Source organism: Oncorhynchus masou, chromosome 15 (genome assembly GCF_036934945.1).
Source record: "Oncorhynchus masou masou isolate Uvic2021 chromosome 15, UVic_Omas_1.1, whole genome shotgun sequence".
Taxonomy (NCBI): Eukaryota; Metazoa; Chordata; class Actinopteri; order Salmoniformes; family Salmonidae; genus Oncorhynchus; species Oncorhynchus masou.
Window position 1 is genome coordinate 58,247,602 of NC_088226.1, and position 12,806 is coordinate 58,260,407.

At 45.1% G+C, this 12,806-nt stretch overlaps 1 protein-coding gene and 1 pseudogene across 1 annotated transcript; both read right to left on the reverse strand.

Moving 5' to 3' along the window:
- Positions 1-24: 24 nt before the first annotated feature.
- On the reverse strand, positions 25-1,253 carry LOC135555141 (secreted frizzled-related protein 5-like). The gene is made up of 3 exons (XM_064987497.1): positions 1,057-1,253; positions 491-756; positions 25-335 (listed from the first exon to the last, which is right to left on the reverse strand). The coding sequence occupies exons 1-3, from the start codon at positions 1,236-1,238 to the stop codon at positions 25-27; spliced, it is 759 nt and encodes a 252-aa protein (XP_064843569.1). The 5' UTR covers positions 1,239-1,253.
- A 6,040-nt stretch (positions 1,254-7,293) lies between these two features.
- On the reverse strand, positions 7,294-12,490 carry LOC135556889 (RNA helicase Mov10l1-like; annotated as a pseudogene).
- Between the last annotated feature and the right edge of the window lie 316 nt (positions 12,491-12,806).

Below are 12,806 nucleotides of genomic sequence, written 5' to 3' on the forward strand. Positions count from 1 at the left end.
ATTATATCACTATCATCCAGTCACTCAACACCTGTGGTGTTTCCACTTGCGTGCAGCCATTGTGATGCTGTTGTTCTTCTTGTGCCAGGGGAAGAGGCGGGTGAGGGCCAGGGTGCCATCGGACTGGACAGCGCCGGTCAGCAGGTAGAGCTGGACACGGCCGGGCCGGACCAGTACGTTGGCACAGGGCAGGTTGATGAGCAGCCACTGCTGGAGGAGGTGCTGGGTGTCGTAGGGAAGCAGGGGGCCCTGGCGGATAAACTCTATCCGGCCTTCCACCTCAAACTCTGGCTCCCCTGAGAGAAGGCGCCGGCGAGACAGCTTAGCTGTTACAGCTGAGGGAGGAGAGAGAGAACAGAAGGTGAGTATGCTAGCTGAGACAGAACTACACACATACGTATGGTACAAATATACACACTAATAAACTTGCATAACATACTAATCAGTGAAAACATACACATATATACAGTACATTATTGCACATGCTTACCAAAGTCATCCTGGCACAGAGCATCCAGAACTGTCTTCAGTGAAGGGTGCTCCTCCACGGAAGGACATGCTTGGCATGCAGGCTTAGGCAGTGCTTTGGCGAGGTGGCTGTTGCTGTGTTTGGGGTGGGGGGTCAGGCACATGTCTTCCTGGGTAGGGAAGCGGTCACAGTCTAGCGCCTCTGGCCAGACTTGGCCCTGACAGGACAGTACTGGGGCACAGCTGTCCCTGACGGCCACACACAGGCTACGGCACGGCTGGATAAAACTGGAGATGGAGAGACAGACACGGGGTCATGTTCCATTGTAAACACACTGAGGGTGAAATATAAGTGATGGATGAGTGGACAGTTCCCTCTTGAGAAGGAGTTGGCAGTGGGATGTTCTCAAGGGGAAGGTAATAGGGAAATAGACAGAGAGAACAGCCAAGTTGACAGAGAAGGAAGAGAGCAGCCTAGTATGGAGAGCGAAAGACACACACACACACACACACACACACACAGGAAGGACATAGAAAGATAGAAGAGGACATGTATAGGTAAAAGGCAAACAAAAGCTACAGACTTACGCGTCGAGGCAGACGGGCGCGATGAGGGAGCAGAGGAAGGCCTGGGCCTGGGGATGGCAACCGGTCTGCAGCAGGGGTCTCCAGTCCTCCGAGCGGGGAACCACCTCGCCCTCTAGGCTGCTGTGCCCCAGCAAGTTAGGCAGCCTCATCTCCGAGTAGCCCACGTCCTGGCACACACTCATTTGGTGGGGGATAGGCACACAGCGGGTCGACTGACCCAGGTTGAAGCCCCAGGCTGGGGCCAGGAGAACCAGGAGAGTCAGGGTGAAGGAGAAGAGATCCATCGTGAAGAGAAACAAAGTCCTGACTGAAAATCCAATTAAGGAGAAGACAGGTGCTGTTGCTTGCTGTAGTAAAGGTAATGTCTCTCTGTGCCAGTTGCCTCCCTCTATATATACAACCAGCCCAGCCCCATCAGACTGTTATCAACTACCTATCAAAGAGGCTGGGATGAGGTGCGAGAGGAGACAACAGCTAGTTTTGTGATGACTGCAGACATAGGGGGTAATAGTGAATAGAGGCGGGGGGCATTATGAGAGCAATCACAGCCAAGACATTACAATGCAAAACTATCAGTCTCCTGGGCTTATTTTCACCATTAAATCTATTGACTTTTACATTAGAAATACCTCCTGCTGATTGGTTCACATAAGACACTTTGCTGAGCAGTTATGTATTCATGTATATATAATTTTTGTCTTGTGAGCCATTGTTTTGAGAACACTGCTGTAAAGACAGAAGTACATGAAACACACATTTATATTTGAGACAAAGTTCTGAAACATTGACTGGCATTTAAATATGACATGTGAAATCAAGAATGTTTATAATTCATATTTTCCTTTATTTTTGAAGAAACAGTGTGGGCTTCTTTCTTCTGTGTAGACAGACAGGCAGAGTCTCCTCAATATTGAGTCTCTTTCATGTCTCGGTTTCCTGAGAAGAAGGGTCCTGAGCCCAGCTCTGATCACACTCCCATTAGCGGAGACGTGTTTCTGTCTGGCTCACTGGGCTTTGATGTGACCCTAGATTACAGTCTGATGCACATGCTAAATGCTACAACAACAGCAAGCTCTGTCTACCTACTGTAGCAATCAGATCAAACTTGACTGCAGCAGACAGACACATATTTTTTAATCAGGAAAATCAGTTAAGAACAAATTTTTATTTACAATGACGGCCTACCCCTAACCCAGACGACACTGGGCCAATTGTGTGCCACCCTATTGGATTCCCAATCATGGCTGGTTGTGATACAGCCTGAAATTGAACCAGGGTATGTAGTGACGCCTCTTACACTGAGATGCAGTGCCTTAGACCGCTGCGCCATTCGTGAGCCCCCAGACAATCATATAATGACATACACTCCCCTCCATATTTATTTGGACAGTGAAGCTAAAATGTGTAAATGTTGCTCTGTAATCGTACATAGAAGTGATGATTAATGGTCTTTGTTCCTCTGTAACTTTCTCACTCATCATTATTCAGGATTCATGAATTGTTAGATACTATTGCACTGTTGGTGTTAAGAACACAAGCATTTCGCTACACCCGCAATAACATCTGCTAAATATGTGTATGTGACCAATAAAATCTGATTTGATTTGATTCATGTAGAAGTGTTCAGAAACATCTGCTGTTCTTATTTACAAGAGAAGTGACGAAAAAATTACACAAGAGGTTAACATTAATGTCATTCAGTTCCTATTGGACAAAACATAATCCGAGAAACAACCAAAACAAACTACAAATACATCCAACAAGTTTGTAGAGTCACAAGCTTGATGTCGTCATTGCGTGCTAGGAATATGGGACCAAATACTACACTTTTGACTACTGTAATACAGTACAAGTGAATTTATCCAAATACTTATGGAAAACAAAATACACATAAAAAAATACTAGATACATGAAGAGATTTAATTTCTAAAAGGTAAAAGATATATATATATATGAACGTATACCGTCAAATAAAAGGTGACATTCTGTACTGTTGCCTCATATGAAACATTTCAAATCTCAAAATCTCAAATTCAAAATGCTGTATGTTGTCAAATTTTAGCTTCACATTTCAAATAAATATGGAGGGGAGTGTAAATGTTGTACCTTATGCTGCAATGGCATTCACAACATACCATTTCTCTTGCCAATTATTGACACTTTCAAATCATAGAACCAACTTCGCTATTTTACTTTTAAAAAGCTGGTGCAAAAAGTAACCACGCAATTTCTTACCTATTCTGCTTTATATCTCACGTTAGGGTAGTGGTTCTCAACTCCTGTCCTCATATACCCCCAACAGTACACATTTGTATTGTAGTCCCTGACAAGCACATCTGATTCAACTTGTGAGTTAATCATCAGGCCCTCACCTAGTTGATTCAGCTATGTTTGTCCGGGGCTACAACAAAAATGTGTTTTGTTGGGGTTACTCGAGGACCGGAGATGGGAACCACAACATTAGGGTATAAAAGTATTCAAGAAAATCCTGGAGAAAGATGATTATCACGGAAAAAAGATTTCATTACAGTTTGGGAGGAACACTGTGTCATATTGGTGGCAGACAGCCACAGGGTGCTCCTACCCTCTCATCCTACCTTCTCATCAGACAACTAGAAGAGATATCCCACTGCGATGCAGACTGGTGGTCCAGGCTCTGCTTCTAATGACATGCCGCTTCTCTCACTCCCTCTGTCTCGCTCAAACTTCAGCAGCACAAAATTAAAGCACAGTTGATAAGTAACTCAATTCAAACCAGATGTGTATCTCTGATGGGCTTGCGCCCAGAGGGCTTGAGTCAGTAATAGGGCTTGGTCTGAGTGCTGCCACATGCACAAGGAACAGTACCAAGGCTCAGACTGTAGAAGTGCCAGGCAAATCAATATAAGCCCCAGGGCCTATATTCATAAAGCGTCTCAGAGTAGGAGTGCTGATCTAGGATCGCATTCCTTACGATATTAAATGCAAAACTGATCCTAGGGCAGTACCCCTTCTCTAAGACTCTTTCTATTCTATTCTACTGTATCTTAGTTTGTGCCGCTCTGACATTGCTTGTCCATATATTTATATATTCTTAATTCAATACCTTTACTTAGATTTGTGTGTCTTGTGTGTATTGTTGTGAAATTGTTGGATATTACTTATTATATAATACTGCACTGTTGGAGCTAGAAACACAAGCATTTCGCTACACCCACAATAACATCTGCTAAACACGTGTATGTGACCAATACAAATTGATTTGATTTGATTTCTGAATATAGGCTCAGTCTGGCTGGCCCCTATCCCATCGGCCTCAGCCAAGCGGCCATCCTGTAAGGCTTTGGTGCCTGCCCAGCCCCAGTCTGATCTGAGCCGGGGCCCTGGGTTCAGACGATGAGACTTACTGAGGGGCCTAACTGGGCAATTAGAGTCACAGACCAATTTTTCAGAACAATAGTGTCATACGTTTAACAAGCTGCCTCTGCCATTATCCCTGCAGGGGACTGTTTTTCTTTCTAACGGCCCCCCTGCTTGTCTGTAGACGGTGTGTTTGTGTTGGTAGTGGGGACTACGGTTCCTTTGGGCACCTGTCTATAAAAGACCAGTAAGGAGTCACAGAGGCACACTCCCACACAGACAAATATGTTCACTGATGATCACATTGGTTAACATAGTCGTCTTTATGTTAATGATCATCTTATTCGGTATGGTTTTATAGTAGAAAAGGTGTTCAGACAAACTGGTCATTGAATCAGTACTGCACTGGCGGAATGAGCTCTGTACACTTCCAACCACTTCTCTACTGTTAAACCTATATGTCCATGTCAGCAAGTTTTCATTTCTGAATATGGCAACACCTCTCACCTGGCAAGCAAAAAGAATAACAAACCAAAAACTCTTTATATTGAAATGTCAAACAATAATACTTGGAGCGGTGGATCATTTGTAGGTATGTTAGCTTGGCTATCCTGAGAGTAGTCAGTCAGCATGTTGCCCCTTCCATACAGAATGCCTAAAACATGGGAGTAACGCATTAAACTGTTGTCTTTTCCACCTGCATGTAGTCAACACAACTTCTTAGCAAGGTTAATATAGTAAACTAAAAGTAATACAAAAATAATATTGAAAAAACTATTTAGTCAACCGAAATAAAATAATTAACAAACCAGTTTGAAAACACCACAACTATTATCGTTGAAACCAAAAATAAAATAGAAGTTTGACTTTTTTCCCCCTAAACTTTGGTCAGAAATGGGGGTTTCAAGCTTTTGTGAAGTTTTCAAGCTATTGAAGCTGGCAGGTAAATGTTGTTAGGAGATGGTGGTTTCAAATAGCCTTAGAAATCAGTAGCTAACTTGATAATTCTTACAAGTTAAAAACCATTGGATTGGTGTAAACCCCTACTCCTCATTGGTGTAAACCCCTACTCCTTATTGGTGTAAACCCCTACTCATCATTGGTGTAAACCCCTACTCCTCATTGGTGTAAAACCCTACTCCTCATTGGTGTAAACCCCTACTCCTCATTAGTGTAAACCCCTACTCCTCATTGGTGTAAACCCCTACTCCTCATTAGTGTAAACCCCTACTCCTCATTAGTGTAAACCCCTACTCCTCATTGGTGTGAACCCCTACTCCTCATTAGTGTAAACTCCTACTCCTCATTAGTGTAAACCCCTACTCCTCATTAGTGTAAACCCCTACTCCTCATTGGTGTGAACCCCTACTCCTCATTAGTGTAAACTCCTACTCCTCATTAGTGTAAACCCCTACTCCTCATTAGTGTAAACCCCTACTCCTCATTAGTGTAAACCCCTACTCCTCATTGGTGTAAACCCCTACTCCTCATTGGTGTAAACCCCTACTCCTCATTAGTGTAAACCCCTACTCCTCATTAGTGTAAACCCCTACTCCTCATTGGTGTAAACCCCTACTCCTCATTAGTGTAAACCCCTACTCCTCATTGGTGTAAACCCCTACTCCTCATTGGTGTAAACCCCCTACTCCTCATTAGTGTAAACCCCTACTCCTCATTAGTGTAAACCCCTACTCCTCATTGGTGTAAACCCCTACTCCTCATTAGTGTAAACATGGGTGAGAGAGAGTTACCAGTCTCGGCGCTATTCCTTTTAAATTCAAGTCACAGATACTTTATCATATAAACCTAACCTTTGATCTGACTCATTACTTTATCTATTACTTCACCCCCAGTTGTAAGAAGTGACATCCCAAAAAAACACCATACAACACAAATGTCTTCTAGCCTCCCAGGCATGCTTTCTGTTCCAAACACTAAAACTAAATTGGAAACAGAAATAAAAACTAGCAAATCAGGTCTGAAAACATACTGAAACTACACTTAAAACCAAATATAAAAACACATACTATAACCCTGCCTCTTAGGTCCCTGGTTGTTGTCATATTTAGCCTGCTGGCAGTGAAGGGGGACCATTCTATTGAGTGACTATTATTTTTAAGTGTCTCAGACACTGTTGAGCAATGCGAGTAACAGCACATGCTAGGCTGCAGGAGACAGTGTGTCTAAACACCCCGGTAGGGCAGGCAGGCAGCGTCTGTCTGTGTCTGCCTATAGGTCCACCCGGAGACTGGATGTGACAACTGAGTGCTACTGACAGGCTGACTCTCCTGTGGCAGTCAGCCCTGGTGGAGCCCAGCAAGAAAGTATAGGAGAGGGGGTGGTGCTAGGACTGAATCACAATAGGACTCTAATGAGTAGGGAGGAGACAGATTTTATTTGAATGTGCCACACTGCCAGGGAGCTTCAGACCCCGTTTACCTGAGGAGCTCTTTGATGTGGGACTCAGGTACCATGGTACGGTCCCAGTACCTCTCTTACTCATGATAGGTTTCTCACAGGTAGTCACTGGCACCAGTCCTCTTCTATTATATCAGGATGTTTCTAAAGCACACCTTTCGAAGTGTTGCTAGATATAGACTCATTGTCAATACAACACTGACGTAGCTAGCACAATATGAAATAGACACTGGTGTCAAAGTCCAATAACCCAATAAGAAGAAAAATCAACACCAAAGGTTTGTATCATCATATGTACTACTGCCACCCAGTGGACTGCATGACAACTGCATCTAAAGTTTGCTCTTTGGAATTGGAGTGCATTCTCCAAAGACATCTCCATACATATTTCCATTGATTAACACATACGCAGCTCACTGTGTAGATTAACAAATGTAGAGAGCCAAGTCATGATAATGTGAAAAATGAATGAAGAAAACTCTATTTGAACATAATAGGACCAATAGTGTTGGAGTGATGGACACCTGGGCAGTAGTGAGCACAGCAAACTCTCTCACTCCTCTTTCTCACTGGCAGCTCTGAGGAGAAAGTAAGAGATGTGTGTGTTTTATTACTGACTAATTAAAGTTTCTTGCTTTGACTCATGTTTTACTAAATTGTGTGTGTGTGTGTGTGGGGGGGGGGGGGGGGTGCATAATACACTCTAAACACACCTGTGTGCAGCCCTGATAGAGGTTGGGGGTCACCGCCCAGGAAGGCCTTGTTTTCAAAAGAGTACTGGAGGAGAGGGCTGAAGCATGGGTACTTGGCTATGGAGATGCAGGTTCCCCATAACGATGAGCAGGGCTTTGGGCCGAACGACTGCCATGTTGAAGCGCTGGGGGTTGGACAGCAATCACAGGATGCTTTGCAGGTCACCGCACTGCACTGACTCATTCTCCCTCACCTGGAACAAGAGCTCATTTATTTAGATGTATTAAGATAGGTGTCAATTGCATCGACAATTCAGTCAATTCAGCAAGTGAAGTGATATACAACTCATACAAAAGTGACACATAGTGTTTTTATATTTCAGAATGTATTCCCTGAATTGAAAACGAATGGACCTGAGACCCTGTAAAGGGAGAAATTAGTCAAGTTCAATAATGAAGGAGGGGAATGTTACCGTGGACAAGATGATGACCAGGAACTCCTGTCTCTGGAACTCCTACACAGAGCTCAGCATGATGTCAGACAGGCCCACCCTGTGGAGCAGCACACAGGTCTTCTCTGGCTGAGGAGCAGAGGTGCAGGTGGTCAGACCGGTCAGTTCAGTGTTCAGGGTTAAGGGAAAGGGACCACTGTACAAGTTGTGACAGACTAATGAACTTGTTATGTTTTTTTTTTAGGATTTTTACAGCAATACTAGGCGAGTAACAAGTAAACTGTAACAGAATGGTACCCACCATGCCATACTGACCTGTTTCCTGTAAGGAGCAATAATGCCAATGTCAGTGGCAGCTACAGGATTGTAGAGCTTCTTGGCCAGCTGGCAGCAGTACAGCATCACCTGTACCCCTTTCCAGGGTTGAACCACAAAGGGTTTTTGCCCTCCCTCATCTCTGTGCCATGAGAGAAGGAAAGCTGACTGGCATTATTGATGTTCAACGTCTAGGCTCGATGCCGACAAGATAGGAAAACCTGTATTTGTCAAAATGTTCCCCAACATGTCAGTGGGAGACGAGGAGAGGAAACGCAGACATTGAGAAATGGGAGGACAGAGGACATGACGAAGACACAATCAATCAATCAATCAATCAAATGTATTTATAAAGCCCTTTTTACAACCCCAAACAGCAAGCAATGCAGGTGTAGAAGCACGGTGGCTAGGAAAAACTCCCTTAAAAGGCGAGAACCTAGGAAGAATCCTGGAGAGGAACCAGTCCTCTTCTGGCTGTGGCCGGTGGAGAGGAACCAGGCTCTGAGGGGTGTCCAGTCCTCTTCTGGCTGTGGCCGGTGGAGAGGAACCAGGCTCTGAGGGGTGTCCAGTCCTCTTCTGGCTGTGGCCGGTGGAGAGGAACCAGGCTCTGAGGGGTGTCCAGTCCTCTTCTGGCTGTGGCCGGTGGAGAGGAACCAGGCTTAGAGGGGTGTCCAGTCCTCTTCTGGCTGTGGCCGGTGGAGAGGAACCAGGCTCTGAGGGGTGTCCAGTCCTCTTCTGGCTGTGCTGGGTGGAGATTATAACAGTTCATGACCAAGATGTTCAAACGTTCATAGATAACCAGTAGGGTCAAATAATAATAATCACAGTGGTTGTAGAGGGTGCAACAGGTCAGCACCTCAGGAGTAAATGTCAGTTGGCTTTTCATTGCCGATCATTCAGAGTTAGAGACAGCAGGTGCGGTTGAGAGAGTGAGTTGAAAACAGCAGGTCTGGGACAGGTAGAACATCCGGTGAACAGGTCAGTGTTCCATAGCCACAGGCAAAACAGTTGAAACTGGAGCAGCAGCACGACCAGCTGGACTGGGGACAGCAAGGAGTCAACAGGCCAGGTAGTCCTGAGGCATGGTCCTAGGGCTCAGGTCCCCCGAGAGAAGAGAAAGAGAAAGAGAGAAAGATAATTAAAGGGAACATACTTAAATTCACACAGGACACCGGATAAGACAGGAGAAATACTCCAGATATAACAGACTGACCCTAGCCCTCCAACATATAAACTATTGCAGCATAATTACTGGAAGCTGAGACAGGAGGGGTCGGGAGACACTGTGGCCATGTCCAACGATACCCCCAGACAGGGCCAACCAGGCAGGATATAAGCCCACCCACTTTGCCAAAGCACAGTCCCCACATGACTAGAGGGATATCTTCAACCACCAACTTACTACCCTGGGACAAGGCCGAGTATAGCCCACGAAAATCTCCCACATGGCACGAACCCGAGGGGGGCGCCAACCCGGACAGGGAGATCACGTCAGAGACTCAACCCACTCAAGTGACGCACCCCTCCTAGGGACGGCATCGAAGAGCACCAGTGAGTCAGCCCCCGTAATAGGGTTAGAGGCAGAGAATCCCAGTGGAATCCCACATGGATTCAAGGAAAGACTATTGAAAAAGATCCCATTGTCTTGAGTCTATTTTGGACAGAGAAAGACAGAAAGAAACATAACGAGAGAGCGAGAGAAACAGATAGAGCCCTCATCCTGACTCCATGGAATCCCTTGATGGGCAGATGGACCTCTGGGCCCTGACACACAGCTTCCCACTGTAAAACAGTCTTAAAGGCAGGGCCAGGAAGGCCTCCTGGGAACGGTAGTTATACACCAGCTTTGTCACCTGGAGGGAGAAGAGAGGACACCATGAGAATGCAATAAACTTTGGAGCCACCTATTTACAATGTGATCCTGTGTGACTCAGTCGGTAGAACATGGTGCTTGCAACGCCTAGGGTTGAGGGCTCGATATCCGCTGGGGCCACCCATAAGTCGTTTTGAATAAAAGTGTCTGTTAAACATTATATTACAATGCAAGACAAAACATTATGTATAAAAATATGCATCATCTGGATTCAGTTGGTGACTCACTATGCATGATTTAGATGACCATGGCACTGACAGGGAGTGTGTGTGTGTGTGTGTGTGTGTGTGTGTGTGTGTGTGTGTGTGTGTGTGTGTGTGTGTGTGTGTGTGTGTGTGTGTGTGTGTGTGTGTGTGTGTGTGTGTGCATTCACCAGCTTTGGGTTGTATCCCCCACTCTCTCTTGTGTACAGGGGGTTGGCCATCAGTCTCTCCAGCATGGACACCCCATGGCCCAATGCATGTGCCAGCTTGGTCTTCACAATTGGACCCACCTGCCGGGGGTCTCAAGACAGAACTATGTGAAAGGTGGGGGTAGCAACAGAACATACGATTCACTTTTTGATCAAGAGGCCACAAAATCCAGTGACTGTTATGACTTCTGTCAGTTATGTGATGGGCAATGTTTTTCAACGGTTGCACCACTTTAATAAGGGTGTTCCAGTTTTTTTGTGGCTGTAGTGTACTCTGTTTAGTCTAACCTGTCCGTCTCTCTCTGACAGAAGCCCTAGGGGATCAATGCCACACTAAGGATTAAACAACAACTTTCATTATTTAATTACATGTATTGTGATCCTCTTCAGAGGAGTTCTTCCGATGATGAAGGACGTTAACAATGGACCTTAAAGGCCCAGTGCAATCCCAAATGTGATTTTCCTGTGTTATATATTTCCACACTATGAGGTTGGAATAATACTGTGAAATTGTGAAAATTATGATACTGCACTTCTACTGTAAGAACTGTTTGATAAGACGGCCTGAAAATCCAGCCTGTTTTGATGGGAAGGAGTTTTGTTAATAGACCAATAGATCAAACCTTTTCCAATAACAGCTAGTTTTCCATTTCCTCCACACTCAGACTCCTCCTCGACAGTCCTAGCAACAAAAATAACAATCACAGTAAGGTACTTTCATTTTTTACCCAGAAATGATTTGATATTGAGATAGAAATGGCTGCATTGGACCTTTAACATAAGTGAGCCTTATTATCTTCTTGTCCCTTACCGCAGCCCAATCTGGTAGAGAAGGCCAGCGGTGGTACAGGTACTGACCACGAACCTGTCCAAGGAAGCATGTCGGATGTCCTTACCAGCCAGAGAGTACTGCCTTATAACCTCAGGGATTGCCTACAGGAGATACAGACAGAGGCATAAAGTGGTAGAGAAAATGGGATCGAGGCGGTGGGTGCAGTACCTCTTCCTGTCAGGAGGTGTTGACGCGGGCCAGGATCATAGCGTGCAGCAACCCACTGTCATGGAGCTGGATACAGATGAGGTCAGCAGCACTGTTGAAGAGAGTGCACACCAGAACCTAACTACTGGGCAGGTGGTAACACACCTACAGAATGGAAACAAGAGGAGACATTTCACTGTTTATCCAGAGAACTAGAATGAGGGCAACTTTTGTAAATAACCAAATACAACCAATTACAAGAAACTTGACTGAGCTTGCCAGGTGCAATGGAATCAATGGAACATAGTTACCGTGAAACTCCTGCACATCTGGCACTCCAGGCAGGGCAGGCTGAACCAAACAGTCCAGTATTTCAATGAAAACAAATACTATTTGAACGCGGGTCTGGTTGTCAAAGCTCTTCTCTGTCCTTGCACCCAATTGGTGGAACAAGCTTCCCCCTGATGCTAGGACAGCAGAGTCCCTGCCCATCTTCCAAAAACCTCTGAAACCCTACCTCTTAAAAGAAGATCTTAAATAAGACATCACAGTCTTATCACCCCCCACTATTAAATATCAAAACCTTGCATGTGTCTTTTCCTACTAGCTCTGATTTGGCTTATAACTGAAAATTGTACTGACTACGACTTTGATATGTGGTTGTCTCACCTAGCTATCTTAAAATGAACACACAAAGTCGCTCTGGATAAGAGTGTCTGCTCAAATGTAAATGTAAAAGGTTGTGATATCCATTGGGTTGATAAGTGTACAGTACAGAACCTGCAGCATGGCCTCCATGAGGGTGATCATCTTTCCTGTCCCTGGGGATCCAAAAAGGATGTACTGGGTGGGCCGGCACTCCCCTGCCAGGATATGCTTCACTGCCTTCCTCTGAGACAGGTTCAGCTGCTGGTTGAAGAGCTGCTCTGAAATTGGGATGGGCTTAGATGGCATCCTGGAATCTGAGAAGATAAAATAGGCTCAATTCTCATTCCCTTCATTGATCAGTCTCAAAGGTACTAAACTGTCTTTTTGGGACAAGTTTTGATGCTATTTGTGTTTATGACAATTCAGTAGCTTTAGTGTACAAAGAATCTGTGCTGTCAGAATGAAGGAGCCCAAATGCTTCGATCTCCTGTTTTGGTTTGTGTGGCCTTTGAGACCATGTCAACAGGGATGCTTGATAGGGTCATCTCTTGTATCTCCTTGTCTGACTCCTCTGGCCACCACTCACACGTCCATAAAGGGGCCTGGAGCATCACGGCTGTGG